General features: G+C 33.7%; 1 protein-coding gene across 1 annotated transcript in view; it reads right to left on the minus strand.

The window, feature by feature from the left end:
* LOC134718974 (glutamyl aminopeptidase-like) overlaps positions 1-13,699 on the minus strand; it is a 36,883-nt gene extending 23,184 nt beyond the window's left edge. The window contains exon 1 of the mRNA XM_063581857.1: positions 12,434-13,699. Coding sequence (XP_063437927.1) covers positions 12,434-13,278 — 845 coding nt within the window. The 5' untranslated portion in view covers positions 13,279-13,699. The remainder of the gene's footprint in view (positions 1-12,433) is intronic.
* Positions 13,700-20,487: the final 6,788 nt, after the last annotated feature.

Raw genomic sequence — 20,487 nt, forward strand, 5'->3', positions numbered from 1 at the left:
TTTCCGTCAATTTAAGTTCAACGAGGTCAGGTTTCTAGTATTAATCAAAGCAAGTGGTTAAATGATCAGTTGCAGAATAAAATCATTATATTATTCTTCCTCAGAATCATTACGTTATCCATATAAATCGTTCGAACATAAAATCATCATCTTATCCATCACCAAAAATCATTCATTTATCTATCCTCGTCCATCCGTCAATCAAAATGGAGAATTGTAAAATAAAACCATAAACTTAACTATAAAAACAGGATCATAACAAGGTGATAAATTATTTGTCTTAAAAATAATTGGAAAATATTGACGTCTGAATAAATTTGGTGATTTATTGATCACGTGATTAATTGATAATGATCGAAGAATATAATTTTTTATTTGATTATTCATATCATTTTTATTTTCTGCTTTATTTACACGTATTAAGGATGATCGTCCCTCTGTTTCGAAATAATAAGATTTGTCTGTAATACATTGATAGTATATAAATAACACAACTAAAAAAGCGAACAAATCTTAGAGATATGTGTCCAGAGGTTTTTAAAATACAATGGATCCGTGTCTGCAACGGTACAAGACATTTCAATCATATAAATTGTTACAAGAAGTAGACTATTTTCACACCATATATCATTGTAAAAATTGCAAGTAGTTTTATGTTTACACCTCCCAACTTAAAATCAATTTGCTATTTGAAATTCTGATGCTGTAACTGTGGTAATGTTAATGATCATTCTATTATCTTTTAATTGAAATCGTTCTGTATTTTTCGTGAAGGAAATTTCCTGGGAACATTCTTTTACAAAATAAAAAACATGAACAATTAGCAAGTTTGTTTAAGCTGACATCGCTTATCACTGTTTAATTACTCAATAACTAGAAGTTAATGGAGGTGTAAACAATCGTTTTTCTTTGCATAACATGTGTATGCAATTGTACTGAAGTAGGCTCTTAAACACTAATTACCCTCCTTATTCTTTATCGACATAACTGAAGCTCTAGAGGGGGAGGGGTTCTGTGTTTCTTTATTCATCTTTTGTTAAAGACACGTTTCTTTATTCTTCATTAATGTTGTCCATTATTATCCCTTCTCCAAAATATTTTACCATTATTATCTATTCCTTATATTTAAACCACTCATTATTGTTTAATCTATTTTTTGTTGTTGCCTATTTGTCTCTTGTCTATTTTTTGCTAACTCCATTTATGTGGAATTTACCTATTATTATGTTAAACCCGATCCGACAACCCTCATTACTGCTTTTTGAAATATTGTTTTCATTATTTGTTCTTTTTACATGTATAGTAGATGTCGAATTTGTATCTTTAAGTTCGAGACAAAGGTTTCTCGCATTTTGTTTAAAATAGTTCGAGACAGAACAAAAACTGGCAGGCAAATAGTTTGCAGGTTGCTATAAACTGTAGTTTGTCACTATAATTTGAGAGCCAAAATGGCCGCCAAGATTTTGACAGTGGTTTGACCTCTTGAACTAGAAGTCTTTTGTTCTTATTTACGTTGTCAGTGTCAGTTTCAGTTGTCTGCCCAATTAGCTGCTGATTTGGTTTTTGGGCGTTTGAACGCAATTTTTTACCACCGCATGTAGGCTATTTCGTGGCGACCAGTTTTTATTGGTGGAGGATGCCGGAATGCCATAATAAAACAATCGACCTTTGATAGGAAAACTGACAATCCTAGTCAATTATGGTTGGAGTCAAATGCACCCGAACTCAGAACCCCAGTGTTGAATAACCAGTGGTTACAGTAGTAACTACTTAGACCACTTGGCCACCGAGGCCCCACCACTAGCAACTAGGCATATGCCCTAAGGCTGGTTTTTTATTCTGACCAGTAGGTATTTTCAAATTAAAAGCCAAGTAAGACAAAATATTGGCCTAAGAACGAGTGGTTGTATGTGTTTCTATGTGTCTTTATTATTCGATGTTTAATATCTCTTGTTTCTATACAATTCAATTCAATTCAATGTTTTATTAAAGTCTCATCTCTCAACAAGTACAATCAATCTTTATACAATAGTAATATTGTAAAATAACACTAAATAAAATGAGAGCCATTCTATACAGAATTATAAGAGACTATTAAAATGCATAGATAATAATAATACATAATATGAAATAAAATACTATGTACAATATATAAAATTTCTACGTCTTTTTAAAATTAAATGACAGGTTTTGGCACACACACGAATCATATTTACATCTGAGAATAAAAACACTAAAGAGAACATCTTAATAAAACATGCGCTTCATCTTCAATAAAAACGTCATATATATGGCACACTTTATTTTCTAAAACAATATTTTCATATCTCCCTGTTTCAATTCTAAGGGGAGCAACCCCACATCTAAATTTGGCGAAAGCACTTCTGTGACTGAAGGGTAAAGCTATTTTGCAGTATACATGATTGTACTTCGTAGCATTTGTCCCTTATGATCTATTCTTTATGTTTAAGAATATAATCATTCTATAGTATTCCAATTTGTTTGGGTTTAACAAAAGCATAACAGCGGTGCATTATATAAATCGTTTGAATTAGCAAAAATATTTTAAATCAGGTTTTTGTTATAGTCATTAGATATAGGAAGATGTGTGTGTGTGGCAATGAGACAACTCTCCATCCAAATAACAATTTATAAAAGTAAACCATTTTCATGATTATAGGTTATAGCTATTATGAAAATTGATAAAATTAGAATTATTTATATCTGTAATATATAAATTTTATTTGTATCATTTTTTTAACCTGAGTTTACCTTTAAAAAGTAAAAACACAAAAATACTGAACTCCGAGGAAAATTCAAAAAGGAAAGTCCAAAATCATAAAGACGCGCGCAAATGTAATTAAAAGCTGTGCGTAAATGTAAACATTTTTAATCCCCAAATGCGCGCAAACGTCATGCGCCCCATGGCAGACACCCCTATTATGTTCACTCTGGATGAAGGTTATAGATTATCATCACCGTACAGCATACAATGTATTTCCCCGAAAACCGTCGCCTTTTTTAGCATGCAAAAAAACACCGAAATATACGTTACGTCATTGGTTGAATTTTCATTGTTTATGACGTTTTTAACAAATCACGACATTGTGATGTACGTCCGCCTTTTAAAATATTAACATAAGGCATAAGATTCTGTTACATGGATTTATATAAATTGAATCAGTTGACTTTAAACCCCTAAAATCTCTTTAGTGACATTAGGTACACAGGGCATACCCGTAGCCAGGGGGTGGGGTTCGGACCCCCCTTGAAAACAAATAAGCACTGTTAAAGTCAATGCTCTGTTCGAATTGTGACTGTTAAAGTCGAGTTTGTGAGTCCAACGAACCCCCCTTTGGAAATTCCTGGCTACGGGCCTGCAGGGAGGGTAAGCATATCCTTTCTACTACAAATGTGTCATACATGTATTTTAAAGGAACGGTAAGTTATACAGAATTAGCGCCTTGTACCAATTACAATGTAAAACATGCGAGTCTTACTGTTCGTATTGCTATGCATTTATGTACTACATCGGATAGCGGTATTAAAAGGGTGGGGATGTTGAGGTCATACGAAACATGTTTAACCCCGCCGAATTTATACGCCTGTCCCAAGTCAGGAGCCTCTTATCTTTGTTATTCTTGTATGTTTTTTTTAAATTTTAGTTCATTTAAACGTTTTGGAGTTTAAAAGTGTGAAGTCCACAATTTCATTTAGGGGCTACCTGAGGTCCTACTCCGGGTGTGGGATTGTCTCAGTGCATTGAAGACCCATTGTTGGGATTCGGCTTTTGTCTACTTTTTGGTAGGGGGTTGTTTCTTAAACATATTCCCCATTTTCATTCTCAACTATGCTACCTTCATAGAAAGTGTCACTATTGTATAATTGAATTTAAAATACATTGCATAATATATAATGCTTTGTAAATATTATGCTTTGTAAAATTAATTGAAGATTTGTTTGGATATCGTTTTAAAACACATAATTACCGCATATTAGATAAGACATTTTAAATGTTGCATAGCAGGTTGCAACATTACGTTTTTGACAGATAAACAAATACATCTGTCTATTGTCATAACTGTAATATGTAACGCGCGTTGATTACCTCAAATGATCATGTGTATGACGTCATAGATATCGTCTGCTTGATTTACGGCACAGTAAACTGTCAGATATTTATGCCCTACAATCATGACAATACTATCTCTAGATTTAAATGTTCGCAGTGTTGTCAACAACACATATGAATGCGGCAGAATGCCTGAGATGTAAGATAACTAGAAAGAATGTCGCAAAGTACTAAACGAATCATTTTCTTCTTTCTGCAATTTTTTTTGTATGATAGCAGGATATATTGTCTTCAGAAATCTGGATGTACAAAAACAATGTATTGTGGTTAAAAGTTTTAAAGCGACGAAAGATACCAAACGAACAATCGAAATTCATTAGCTGCAGTGCAATCAAAAAATCATTGGAAAATCGAAAAATAGCGAAAAACATTCTAGTATAAAACACTGAGTAGAAATAAAAACTAAGCAACGTTAACAAAGCCCAAACAAAACAAAAAACGATTCCATGTGCTCCGGGAGTGTAAGAAGATCCTGCTTCTCATTTTGAGAGTCCCGCGTCGTTTTGATCATGGATTTTCAAATTAGGGAGCTACCATTTGATTATTATGGGGGGCTAGGATGAAAAATTTTGTCCTGCATTTTTTTTAGTTGTAATCTCTGTCCTGCCTTTTTATTTTTCACTCTATCCGGTCCTGCTTTTTTTTAAATATATTATCCTGACTTCTTTTACAAAAATTGTCATCCTGACTTTTTTGGGAAAGTGTCTCATCCTGCCTTTTTATTTTACTGAAAACTCCTGACCTGCCTATTTTTTTAAAATTCATCCTAGCCCCCCCCCCCCCCCCCCCATAAAAATCAAATGGTAGCTCCCTTAGATGATTCGTGTCTTACTTAAGAATTGAATGCTTCTTTTTGTAAATTTATTGGGGTGTAAAAGCGTTGACCGAAGTACATTGCGCTTCATTCTTAAAATGTACGCACGGTCAACGCTTTAGCAACCCTATAAAGTTACAAAAAGAAGCATTCAATACTTATAATTACATTTTTTAGCTAGGATTATAAAAACACGATTTTCATGAAGTTCAATTTTTAAATTCACCTATGCACTTAATTGTGGGACCTCGTGTCATCATGAATGAAATGTTATTGTCTCATGCAATTGGTTACGGAATTACATGTGATGTGCAATTAGCCAATCAGAATAACGTATTATAATGAAACATACATCTAATGTAATTATTGTGATGTAAAAATCGGAAAATAATAGAATAAAGAATGGGAGCAAGGAATGTTGGACGAAGACAACAAAACCACAGAAGAACACAATAATAACACAATCAGTAGGTCTTCGACGCAGCGGGTCATCCGGAACCGGTTTTTCAGCTAGCCCATATATTCATACTTTAAAACAGATACAATCTTTATATCGAACCAAGTACCAATTTGTTATAAATTTCCTGCCAGAATTGGTGCAATACGTAAATTAGTTTAAAAGATATCATAAGTGATTAGAAGAAGTATACAATAATTGCTGATAAAATGATATGATACGAAGCATGCTATGAATTTAGCTTGTGAGAAAAACGATTAAACTGGGAACGACAGTGCACAAATTTCATATAACAGTTTTGAACTTAATATCTACATCTCCAAATGCCAATTAATGCACCAATAACTTACACTGATAAAGACAAGCGAAAGATATCAAAGGAATATTCAAATTCATACCCATAAGTATGATTAGAAAAGAAGTTGGTTTACACTAAATACATTGTATATATAAAAAAAGAAGATGTGGTATGATTGCCAATGAGACAACTCATCACAAGGGCCAAAAATGACACAGAAATTAACAACTAAAGGTCACCGTACGGTTTCAACAATGAGCAAAGCTCTTTGTGTTCATTAAAAGATCTGTAAAGAAACATAAGTTTGTATATACATTTTCGCCAATACGATCACACGAGAAGCGTACGGGCTTTGTACACATACATATGAAACATCGACTACACCCTTTAATCTTAGTCAATTATATATTATGGACTATAATAACAAAAAAGGTGCATCAAAAATGTTCTTTAGTGTTTATTTAGGCTGTGTATATATAGTTACATATAATTTGGTCTGTTTTGTTTTTGACAGTTGCTTGGCTAATAAAAGAACAAATAATAAGATGTGGTACATGCATGATTTCTAATGAAGCATCTCTCCTCAAAGACTAAAACTAATGATTGACGTAGAAGTTAGCCACTAAAGGTCGCCTTATTTTTTTTTATATAAATAAGGCCGTTAGTTTTCTCGTTTGAATTGTTTTACATTGTCTTATCGGGGCCTTTTATAGCTGACTATTCGGTATCGGATTTGCTCATTGTTGAAGGCGGTACAGTGACCTATAGTTGTTAAAGTCTGTGTCATTTTGGTGTATTGTGGACAGTTGTCTCATTGGCAATCATACCACATCTTCTTTTTTATATTCACAAGTGTTTCAACATACGCGTGGTTTTGTCTTAATTCGAAAATGACTAGTGGAGTTTTATAAGCAGATGTAACTAAACTAATACTGTAGAAACATCATTTTAACTAAGGGTCGGTCCACAGCATCTTGTTACCTTCTGTAAATCCCTCCTCTGTCAGGAGTAGTTGTTTTATACTCTATGTTTATAAACTATAGCACAATATTTATCAAGTTTGATTTCTTCCGCCTCAATGCCATGCACTATTAATTTGGCTAATTGTTTAAGCTAAAAAAAATAGTTTATAGTTATTTTTTTTTGGAGTTAGAAAATCAAAAAGCGTGTTCGAACCGAAAGGCTCCGAAAGCAGAGAAAATTGTGCATCTATATTAGTGTAAAATCAGCACGATTTATCGTTCTATTATTGAGATATGTCCCTAAAACATTCATCTGACTGATTTATTGCCGTTCGTGACACTTCTCGACCGATCATTGGTTTGACTAAGCAAGTAAATTAAACAATTGCATGTCACTTGATTGTTCCATACTTCTTGGTTTACAAAACAATTACAAGGTAATTAGGATCAATTATTGTGTCGTGGTGTAATTTCATCTGAATCTATGCGGAAGGTTTTTTTAGTATATTGGTTGCGTCATTTTTAGGCATTTGTCAAGTCAGAATCGTGCTGAACAAGATTTATTGCCGTTCGTGTTTACATTATACGGTGCAGTTCTGTATAAAATTCAATTCTCTAGCATATTATAAAGCGTTTAACTTTCAGATTGAAAAGACCAACTAGGGTATAGATGTAGGATCATATAGTCCATGAACACAGTCATTTCGTAGTGCATTTCTCAGACACAATAAATTCAAATTAAAGAATCGCAAAGAAAATTCTATAGTGGTGTGTACTTCTTTTTGGGACAAATCATATCAAAATTATAGAAATTTTTGCCAGTTTTAACTAAAATATGGCTAATTCCATGTTGAAGGTGGTTAATGATTCTGTTTGACAGCTAAGTCAAAGATAAGTGAAATGCTTGGCAGAATAATCATAGTTGAAACTAGTAGATGTTTGCTTACAAGGAACCTATTAAACCAAATGGTAAAGTTGAAGTCATCCCTTCGAAAAATCACGAGTTGATTGACCGTTATGGAATAACCCTTTCACAGATGATATCGAATATGTTCCAACGTACGTCATAACTACAATACCCTTCCCTTTTTACGAATGTGACCTCCCGATTTAGACTATTTACCGGATTTGTAATAACATATGCCACACGACGGGTGCCACATGTGGAGCAGGATCTGCTTACCCTTCCGGAGCACCTGAGATAACCCTTAGTTTTTGGTTGGGTTCGTGTTGTTTATTCTTTAGTTTTCTATGTTGTGTCATGTGTACTATTGTTTTTCTGTTTGTCCTTTTAATTTTTAGCCATGTCGTTGTCAGTTTATTTTCGATTTAGGAGTTTGACTGTCCCCCTCGTATCTGTCGTCCCTCTTTTACTTTACCTTTTCTAAACAAGACCATATTATTACTTTACCTTAACTTAATACCAGTTTATTTTTATTGGCAGAGAAAGCCGAAGAGCCAGGAGAGAACCACCGACATTTGGCAGCAAAAATTACAATAATTGTAAATTAAGATTGTATTCGAGCACACATGTAACATGCAGAACTCTCACGTCCGGAATTCGAACTTACAACCCCGTGTTGAAAGTCTAATTATCTAATCTTGGCCTGGACTATTTAGAACCCCAGCTCCCTCTCCCCGATAACAATGACAAGTTTATACAATGAATACTCTAACTCTACATTTAAATGTTCAATAATTCTTTTTTCATATGACACCCCGTGATATAGGTCAACAGCTTCTAGACTTCAAATTTAAAATCTAAGTATCGCGTGCATTTCACTTGCTCCCATTGCTTAACATATTTATTTCTTCAAAAATTCCACCACGTTTTCTTATACAGTATTGCTTCTTAAACAATAAAACAATTGCACAAAACGTTAACGTTATTAGGAGAAAAAAGTTATTCCGACTAGAACATCCATAGAAATGTAAAAAGGTGTATATTTGATGAGGCATAAGCAGCCCGAAACAATAACAATGTCATTATTGACACCCCGCGCTTTTCAATATTTATGTACGTTGAATCTAATGAGCCATTATTATCATTTCATTTCAACAACACGCGACCATTATTTATAGTAAAAATCCTGGAAAAGATAAGAGTAAGCTTAGAATAGCGTGCTTTAGTTGATATTAAAAAATATGTGAAGTAATCCGAGAGTCATCTACGATAATTGTTTCTCTTTGTACACTTGACCTGTAAAACATCAAACTGACCTGAAATCAACATCTCAATTACTTATTTGTGTCAAAAACCCCAAACAAAGGATTAAATTCAAACATCATGATGAACATGTGCAAAATACAGATAAAGGCTTCAAACAGCTTATTAAGAGTGTACGTGCTATTTGGTTTAAAAAGAAATTTCTGTTAATAAAAAGCCATTATACTGTTTTTTCAATACTCTTATTGTTTCCTTCTGTCAGAAATTCTCGTTGACCTTGCTTTACTAAGGCAGCAACCATTTGAGTTTCGGGGGGGGGGGGGGGGGGGAGGGGGGGGGCTATGGATTTTTTTCTGGACAAACTTTTTTGAAAAAACATTGAATCTATTTCGAAAGTCGAGAACATTTTTTTTCTTTCAATTTTAGCATAACATATATATACAGTGGCAGCTGAGGGTGAAACAAACAATTTTTTTTCTTTCTCAGAATCAAAAACAAACTATTTTTTTCTCTGCAAAAACTGCATGGAAACAAACCTTTTTTTCCAAAAAAATCCATACGATTACGCGATAACATAACAAACAAAACCCCGCTTAATTTTTCTATAGTTTAGGGTTAAAATATAAAAGGGACACGAATAGAACACGAGTTAGCTTTTCCTGTTGTGGTATTTCATAAAAAGTAGGATTTGGTTGTAATTCCCTATTATTTTGACCAACATATAAACGAGTCTTCCTCATATACATGTATAGAAAAAATATTCTACCATAGTGACAAAACAAGTTACACTGATAAATAATGTATGCGCTATGCGCATTCTTTAAATAATGTGTTTGTCGGTCCCCTTTCAATATTTTCTATACTATTTGAATTATTGGACTAGTTACATGTATTCTATAATTCCCCGCTCTTCCCAAAATAACAACACACACAAAAAATAAGTTTGTCTCAGTTTTTCAACGCTATCTATATTTTTATTCTAAACTAAACTCCATAAATACATTTGTAAGTTATGGAGGGAATCTGGATTCAGAATATTTTTTTGTCATCTGCTTGACGTCAATATTTTTTTTCCATTAAATTGGGGATCAGAAATTTTTTTAGGACTCTTCCCCCTTTTTAAGTCAAACGGTCGTTTTCTCTATTACACAACAAGAATTAGAGTTTGTCATATAACTTCTAACAATAACATAAGTCAAATAAACACATAGTATTACATATTCTGCAAATGATAGAGGCCGATGTGTATGCAGATAAGAAAGTCATTAAAAGCACAATGAACGTAACCAAATTGTTTAATTAACCCGTCATGTACGGATCTGAAGAGTAGTCGTTCCGGTTGGTTTTATCTGTTACGCGTGTCTCGTGATTGCATTGCTTATATCAACAAAATAGTCAACTGATCTGAATTATGGACACACCATGCACACTACGCATTTGTATTTGATTTGACGTGAATGCCTTCTATAGCTTTTTATATTAATGTTTGTTTCTCTTTGAGAGAAGTTTCTTCATTGAAATTCTTCAAGAAAATATAAGTTAGACGTAAATAACCGCGCCGCTGAAAACAGGGAAATATATGTAATTCTGCTGTAAATACTAAAAGTAATTACATGATTGTATTAAACAAATATATCGTCTTAACATTTTTATCACAGTGAAGCAGTGCAAAGGAGGTAAATGAAAAAAAAAATGTATTTTAAAATCTATTTTTCGGTTGTCCAAAAGACACTAGTTTGTCATATTTGTATATTTTTCTATTGTGTCTGACACACAGATTTACGCGGTGGCTGTTACTCGTAAAATACTGAAAACAATTTTCCTGCTATGTCAAGTTGGAAATTCAAATGTGTTAATGGCGTCATGGTAAAACACAAATCATATATCTGAACTGAGGTGTCGAGACCTACATGTATCAACGTAGCACCTATGAAGTTAACTTATAAGAATTAGATAACATTTGTAATTTTAGGAGCTCATTGCAGCCACAGAATAGTAAAAGAAAATATTGTATCGGACTCCAGTACAAAAAGCAGAAGAGCAACATATATATTTTTTGGTTATTTTTCCTGACTTTTTTCTCTCTTATGTTTTTGTGGGCCTTCTTTTGTTCAGAAAGGCTTTCCATATTTTAATGTTAGAAAAAATTATTGTGCTTTCGGAATGAAAGCGTATTTTGTTTATTGTTTAAGTTTTTAATCTTCTTGTCATATATACTAAAAAAAACACGTATATTTAGTTCTTACAATTAGAAGGAGAACGGATGAGACAACAAGACTAATGCTTTTAGAATTAAAAAAAACAAACAAACAATAAAAACGATGAGATTGGATCTGATATTTTTGTCAAAAATTGTTTAACATGACTTTCAATAGGAACCGAACACACCGCAACGTAACAAGCTACGCACAGGCGGTAAACACTATCATTGTATTAATTATAGTGGGACTTTAATTTTTATCGAGATTTAGAAGTTTTATCATATGAATAATCATCCGTAGCTCTATATGGTCCCCAAAAATATACCCAAAGGATCATATGGTCCCCAAAATATACCCAATATATTTGTAGTGCATTTCTTTTAGAAAATAAATGGAAATCCCAGTGAAAATTTCTCAATAATATTTTTACAGTGTGGTGTACTACTTTGGGGACCAATTATATCAAAATTATAGAAAACTTCATCGGCTCTAACTCAAAATATGGACAAATTTATATTCAGGGGGTCTTAAAATCTTTTGACAGATTCTGAAATGCTTTATTTTTAACCTTTTTCATCTGGACCAAATCACTACTTTACTTTAAAATTCATGAATCAAATTTTTTCACTGTGTAATTTTATCCCCCTACTTCCTATTTGAGGTATAAACATGAATAAATAAATTTGGGAGGGGTATACAACAAATTGGCAAGTAACACACTATCCACATTAAGGACTACTAGTATATAAACAAAGGACGAAACTGTGTACTCGGACCATAAGAGTTATGGTTCCGAAGCTACATAGTTGCATGAGATAAGTGATACAATACAAAAGAAAGAAACGTGTTCAATGTTATGTTTGGTATCAAATACATACATAGTACAGTCCTATCATACATACTTGTACCAAATAATTAAAAAAATAAAGGCGACAGTAGTTTCTAGATGTTCAAATCTCGTAAATCGATTTAAAAAGCCCGGTGCTTCGACATGGTAAGCGTCGAAACCCCTTTTCATCTGTATTTCCAAACGCACTGTATAATGCGAAGAAAAAAAGAGGTTCTTGATGGGACAACAAAATGCAGAGTAGTTGGCAAATGGTGCGCAGAATAATAGGTAAAACAGTAAAAAAATCCCCTCATCCAGAACCTAAATTTTGTTTTTTTTTTTGGGGGGGGGGGGTCGGAGGGGTCCTGATCATGAAATCCCGGGCTTAAAAACATGAAATCCCGACGTCCGAATTTAAAGATATTTAAATCCCAACATTCCAAACTTCAAAAAGAGAATTCCCGGATCCCGAAAAAGTCAATCCCGAAAACCCGAGCTCAAATACACCGGATCCCAACGTCCCGATAAAGTTCCTATCGCCCTTTCTCATTGAATGAATGCATTTACACTTACTTGACCTCGCCATCTTCTTCGTACATACTAAGGTAAAGTCCTTTGAGATCCCTGATAATTTTTGCAAAGAACGATCTTACTTCGACCATGTAAGAATGGCCAACGTCAACCATATCTACAAGTTCTATGATCCAAAGCTGGTTCCGTTTATATGATTTTTGTTGATCAATTGCTAGGTATTTATTCGTGTTTATGTTCCGTACTTTTACATCTTGTGGGAAAATTTGCATCATATTTATATGGAAAGCGATATATTTTGTTGGTTTCTTAGCTATAAGGATGATATTAACACTTCCGGTAAAAGTTTTATTTTCCAAATCTATCATAAGTTGGATATCATAATGTTCCGGAATGAAATCTCGCGATAACCGGATATTGTTTCTCGGGTGTTCTCTATCCTTGTTGATAGTCGAATCGTTCAGTATACCATACGTTTTATTTTCGTTCTTCTCGTCCTTGTCGTCTGTGACATTTTCAGGATAGGTCAAATTCTCGGCATAAATATCTTGAGACCCGTTTTTAATTCCATCACTAAAGGACACTGTTATATTTTCCATAGTTTTTCCGCCATTATCATCTTTGATGATTTTATCACACCCGGAAATAGCTGAATGGGAGGTAACTCGCACAGTTTCATCATGCCGGACAAAGGTCAGCAATAACACAACAAGTAACATACATAGTAAAAAAGCTGAGGTAAAAAGTATAAGTTTAAATCTGCTTATATATATTCCTCCTTTAGGGTCCTTTAACGTCACTACGACCTCTTTTTTACTGTCAAGGTCATTCGTTTGACCTTGAATTGAACCGTTTTCTAACAGTGTCAACGTTTTCGGAGGCTCCATTTCTAATATCACTTTTGAGAAATATTATAAACTATGAAATATCACTGAAACAGATTCAAACGATCTTTCTCTATTGTTTTCACTTCTAAAATAGCTCCTTTGTAATTAAAAAAATGTTGAGGTAATTTATTGTTTGAACAACCCAAAAAAAATAATCAAACATTTCCACAAAATCACACCAAACTACGACACTCGAACACTTTTATGTAAGAAACTAAAATCGAAATAAACAATTTCAACTCCAATACCAGCTACATTTCTCCAAATGAAAATTCCACAAAATTACGTTACTAGATCAATTACATATCTAATTTTTTTCCATTAAGCCTACAATAAGTGAATTGCTTGCTTCATTAGCGAAAGTAACCACATTACACATTCGGAATAAAAAATACAACTGCGGTTTTCTATGAGAAGTGAGATGTTTCGAAGTAGACAGCATTGTTGTAATGTATAAGATAATTGATTTCTGATCTTCTGCTACGTGAATTATACATCAAATTATTGCCGAAGCACGTGTTAATTTGACCACGAGATACAGAGATTGACATTATCAGTGACTGGAAACAATAATATCATGAAGATTGTATAATTGAAGATTTGAGAAATGAAACATTTAAAACTCGTTAAAGATAGTTATTACTTCTGATTTTCTTGACGCTTTATTTTATTTATTTTCCAAAACACCATTATTAGACGTGATATGATTACAAATAAAACAAGTGTTCACCAGAGTCTGAACGACGTTAATTAAAGTGCATAAAGGATCCCGTACGGCCTTCAAATATGAGCTTAAACCAAACCGTTAAGTCAGCTATAAAAGATTGAAATAGAAAATGTGAAACTATCAAAATGTGAAACTATTTACAGGTGAAGCTATGTAAATGTGAAAGAAAACCAACACCAATAAAAACAAAATTGAGAATGGAAATGGGGAATGTGTCAAAGAGACAACAACCCGACCAAAATAAAATAAAAAAAAAAACAACAGCAGAAGGTCACCAACAGGTCTTCAATGTAGCGAGAAATTCCCGCACCCGTTGGCGTCCTTCAGCTGGCCCCTAAACAAATATATACTAGTTCAGTGATAATGAACGCCATACTAATTTCCAAATTGTACACAAGAAACTAAAATTTAAATAATACAAGACTAACAAAGGCCAGAGGCTCCTGACTTGGGACAGGCGCAAAATGCGGCGGGGTTAAACATGTTTGTGGGATCTCAACCCTCCCCCTATACCTCTAACCAGTGTAGAAAAGTAAAAGCATAACAATACGCACATTAAAATTCAGTTCAAGAGAAGTCCGAGTCTGATGTCAGAAGATGTAACCAAAGAAAATAAACAAAATGACAATAATACATAAATAACAACAGACTACTAGCAGTTAACTGACATGCCAGCTCCAGACTTCAATTAAACTGACTGAAAGATTATGATTTCATCATATGAACATCAGGCACAATCCTTCCCGTAAGGGGTTTAGTATCATACCATCATAACATATATGAGAAGAACATAACCCGTGTCATGCCAACAACTGTTTTTAGAATAAATGTGTTTAGTTCCGACGCAAAGACCTTATCAGTGACTCAATATTAACGCCAAAATATGCAATCTTTAATGACTTGACAACAGTATCGTAATTATATCCCTTCTTAATAAGTCTATTCAAAGGTTTGTAAGTTTATGAGGTGAATACTGACACCTTTGTGCTTTATAAAGAATATTTCCATAAAAAATTGGATGTGAAATACCTGAACGTATAAAAAGTCTGCATGTTGAGCTATATTTACGAATGATGTCTTTATACCGATGATAAAATTTAGTAAATGTTTTGACTAGTTTGTGATATCGAAAACCCTGGTGTAATAATTTTTCAGTAATACATAAATTTCTCTCGTTAAAATCTAAAACATTGTTACATACACGAGCGAATCGTACAAGTTGAGATATATAAACACCGTAAGATGGTGACAAGGGAACGTCACCATCTAAAAACGGATAATTAACGATAGGAAATGAAAAATCATCCCTTTTATCATACATTTTAGTATTCAGCTTTCCGTTAGTGATATAGATATCAAGATCGAGGAAAGGGCAGTGGTCATTGTTAGTATTAGCTTTATTTAAAGTGAGTTCACCAGGATAAATTTCATTAATATACATACTGAAGTCGTCATTATTGAGAGCCAAAATATCATCCAAATATCTAAAAGTATTATTAAATTTGTTTATCAGATGTTGTTTTGATGGGTCTTTGCTTATTTTTGTCATAAATTGTAACTCGTAACAAAACAAAAAGAGGTCCGCAATAAGTGGTGCACAGTTAGTCCCCATTGGAATTCCGATAATCTGACGATATACGGAATCCCCAAAGCGAACAAAGACTTTTCGACTCAGCTAGCAAGAAAGCTAATCAAAGATAATACTTTTGCCTACACAATCAAGGCTACTTCGAAAGGAGCGTAGTATACATTACCTAAAAAAGACTTTTCGACTCAGCTAGCAAGAAAGCTAATCAAAGATAATACTTTTGCCTACACAACCAAGACAATATACGAAAAACAGTTATGACAGACAGCAATCAATGAAAACTTCTAAATTACAGGCCCCTGACTCGAGACAAGGAACTTATATAACGATGGGGGTTGGAGCATGTTTTTGTTTGTTTAGGTTTCTGTTTTGCCTTTCTGTTGTTTATAGATATAGGCAGATGTGGTTTGAGTACCAATGAGACAACTCTCAATTCAAATAACAATTGATAAAAGTAAGCCATTATAGGTCAAGGTACGGTCTTAAACACAAAGCCTTGACTCACACCGTCATACCTAACAGCAAGCTATACTCACCCCCCTTTTCACCCCCTAAAAAGTAGTGTATGTTTGCTTTGGTTTTTATCTTATTTTGTATCAATCAAATGTTTCGAATTGAATCTATAACACTAAAAATAAGAGTAAAATCGTTTTATCTTGCTCACCATGGTACTAATTTGTTGAATTACGGATAATGACGTTTTTACGACAATGCTCTAAAACTAATTCATAAAATCCTATACTGATTGCCTGTGTTTATCAGATCTAAATGTTTGTATTTGTTTTTGATCATTATATTTCTACAGAAGGCGTTCGTCACAACTCGGCCGATTCCGTATCTTAACGGATTCTACCGATGATTGCCGATTGATTATAAGACAAACTCTACCATTACCATGACCTTGACCTCCAGTGTTGCAACACAAGTTCGCCTCCTTGTACGAAATGGAAAAAGGGGCGAAAAAAATATAAAGGGTACTTTCAAAAATCATATCTTGAGGAAAATCTGAGAACAACATATGTAAAAAACAACTTTTGGAACAATAGTACTGGAAAAAAAGGAAAGTCATAAAAATATTGAAATGGGAGTAATATTCAAAACGAAAAGTCCCCAATCAAATAGCAACAGCAAAAGATCAAAGACGTCAAACGAATTTATCACAACTGTCATATTCCTAACTTGGTACGGGTATTTTCTGATGTAGAAAATGGTTGATTGAAGTAAATTTTACAATGAAAGTGGCATTAAACATCAATCAATTAAAGAAAAAAATGTCTCTTTAAACATGGGACATTTTATTTGACCACTCCTCTAGGTGTCATCCAAGGCATTACAGCCGATTCCATTGAGTGTGTTGGCAAAGTTAATATCTTTGGTTAGCTTGCTTGCTAGCTGAACAGTAAAGTCATTATTAGGTCAGGTAAACTACCCTCCTTTACAATTAGACTAGTCCGACAGATAACCAATCTATCTGTCTGTAGGACTAAGCTACTTCGAAAGGAGCGTAGTATACATTACCTAAATAAGACTTTTCGACTCAGCTAGCAAAAAAGCTAACCAAAGATAATACTTTTGCCTACACAATCAATGGAATCGGCTGTAACTATTGTACGATCATAGTACAAAATATTGAATCTGTACATAACCTTGGAAAACGGAAAGTCGAAAAATATAGCACAGTGACCTTTTTCTAAAATTTCTTGGCAAAAAAAGAAAGTTACAACGCAATTCTATTGTAAAATACTGATAACATAGTTAATTATGTCAACATCTTATACTGCATAAGTGGAATACACTTTGAAGTATTGATAAGTTGGATTTTGAATTGCATTAAATAAACAGATTGCGATTTGTTGATAAGAAAAATGCATATAATTGCACCTGCTTCGAAGTTCTATATTTTGTTAAAAAGTTATACATTTTAGTATAATGCAGGATTAAGATGAGGGTCCTTATGGGGTTTATACAAAAAATGCAGAATAAAGCATGATAGTAATGTCCTTTGCCGCCAGGCGTCACACGGTCATTTTGGGCTACCGTTAGCGTCAAATTGGTTAAAACGTTCACGTGATTCGTTAAAATATCCTGGTCGTGATTTGTTAGAGGTCTCAAATAATTATCGTTTTAAAACCGTCATTATTGGAGAAAAGCTAATGTGATTCGTCAAAATCGGTTAAAAAAAATTATCGTCTTAAAGAAAATTCCTCAGTCTTCATTTTATCGTCATTTGGCAATAATTTTTAACGTTATTGGTCATGAAGGTACAACCATTATGATCCTCATAAAGAGCAAACTAATATAAAGAATAACAGGGAAATTTATAAAGTATAGAGAAAAATGGCTAAAAATTTAAACGGGATGCAGAATTGAAGGACCCCCGTCCAGATCCTCTTAGAATCACGTTTCTTTAAATGACGTAAAACCATGCTCTGTTCGTTTTTTTTAACCTGTAAAATAATAATGTTTCATGTTTATCTGAATCAATTAATTATCAAAAATAGATCGCTTACAAGCTGGATGTAATTTCTAACATAATGTAGTAACATCACGTCCGTAACATGTAAAACCTTGACATTTTAATTTTGGTGTCAGCATCAAATAGCAATCGTAACTACTCGGCCATTCTCGCTACGCAGTACAATAGCCTCGTATGCACTACGGAGAAATTCTTCTTAAATTGTTGGCCGGAATTGTAGTGATCCGCGACACAAAGAAGTTCTATCCTCCAGGTGGCGCTATAATTTGGTTACATATCACAGTAATCAAGAACTTTAACTCTGCCAAATATTTTGGCGCGAAAAAAGGAGCAAAGTAAATAAGTAATGGTAAAAAAATTGTACCATTCCAGTCGAAAAAATATAAAATTCAATCGGATCGGAAAATTTTCCGGACAGGAGCAAGTTAAATCAGTAGTGGTAAAAAAAATGTACCAGTCCAGTCGAAAAAATATAATTTTGAATCGAATCGGAAAATTTTCCGGACAATGATTCCTCCGCCTAATGCATACGAGGTTATTTCTTAGTGCAACCAGAGAGGCCGAGTTGTTCCGATTGCATCAAATAGTCTATCATGACGTCATATTGACTTTGTTTATAAAAACATGATAACAGATAAGTCTTGAGACGACTGCAATGATTTGGATGTCCATGACTTGATGGTATTCTAGAAATCTAATACATTCTGGATCATACTTTAAAGTTGTAAACATCAACGCATTGAAAGGCTAAAACGTCCGCCACAATGGAAATTTAGCAAATGACGTGACGTCATTGTATTTTAAGGTACAAACAATGAACTCGCCAATCGAACTCAAATGGTGAAGAACTTCATTAAATGATCCTGAGCTCAAATGTTTTAATTTCAAAGCCTTTATGTACATTTATATTACCCAAATAACGGGTGTATGGATAATTAATCTATTTCATTAATCTGTATATATTTAGTTTTAACTCGAAAATGAGGATAAAGATTTACGCGCATAGTATCTGATTGCAATATAACAAGATGATATTGCACTTTTTGAAAACATGCGTATGAATATATAGACCGGTTTAATGTTATCACTTACGTGATATCGTAAAACGGATGTTGTCTGCTGGTTATCTCCTCTGCAACATACACCACAGTTAAACAGACAGTCACGGCACACGGGAATAGTCTTTTATGAGATACACATACAAACAGTATGGTTAAAACATGTTTACGCTCTGGTTTAAACACGCCCCCCTCCCCCCCCCCCCCAAAAAAAAAAGCAATGCTTCTTCACTAACAATTGATTGATTGATTTATTGATTGTTTAACGTTTCGTTGTTTGATTATCGTCCAGTGGCAAATATTTTATTGATGTTCAGGACGAAAACATAATGATTACTAACAATAACCACAACCTAGGTTATGCAATAGAGGCCTTCCAGGAAAAAAGTCCGGGAAATTTGGACAGCCGTTGGAAAAAGAGGGCAAATTGTTTAGATAAAAACAACAGTTTTGCTTTTCAACAGGTCACACTCGGACCAATCAAAGAGTAGTTGCAAGCGTGCTTTACATGCAAAGCGTGCGGTACTCACTTTACAAGAAGAATCGGTTCTACCGTCCCCACTATGGTCGGAAGTAGAGATCATAAGCCTTTGAGTGTAATTATTGAAGACAGTCAGGGGAACAATCTTAAGGCTGCTAGCTATTGTTTGCTATTACGATAACCCCACTCCGTGAAAAAGAAGTTCAATGTAATATTCGATATGTTGTATAGGTATGTACCCTGTGGGTAGGTTATAAATCATATTTGATTTTGGTAGTATTCCACTTGACATATCTAAAATAGTTTATTGAAAAGCATTTGGAATATTACGCTTGAAAGTGCAGAATTATTATTATTACGTAGAAACCTTATGTTTCATATATATTTTAGACTAAACAATTTGAAAAAAATAGCATTAATCAGTGGTTGTTATTGAAAACTTAGCTAGCTGCATGTTTAATCCCGCTTCATTCTGTAATATATACATGATGCATTGTCCCAATTCAGTGATTGTTGTTTAATTCTATCTGCCATAATATTCGTTTTTCGTTCATTACTTTAGCAGATATCTGACCGTTAGTTTTCTCATTTGAGTTGCATTAAATCATGTCATATGCAAGGACATTTTATCAATTTAGTTTTACTCGTTGTTCAAGGTGCACTATACACTCTCGTTCTTTGCTCTCCGGTGGATATATAATTGTTTTACTAGCAATCATACCAGATCTTCTTAGTTTTAACAATGCTTACCCTCTGTAATTAACAGTATTGATTATCGAAAATTCATCGCACTGCAGACGCTAGAATGGGGTTAAATTTTTAACTTTTCCCTTTTTGATTATTTATTGAAACTCGGTATTGAAATGTACAGATAACTAG

The sequence above is a fragment of the Mytilus trossulus genome, chromosome 5 (assembly GCF_036588685.1).
Source record: "Mytilus trossulus isolate FHL-02 chromosome 5, PNRI_Mtr1.1.1.hap1, whole genome shotgun sequence".
Taxonomy (NCBI): domain Eukaryota; kingdom Metazoa; phylum Mollusca; class Bivalvia; order Mytilida; family Mytilidae; genus Mytilus; species Mytilus trossulus.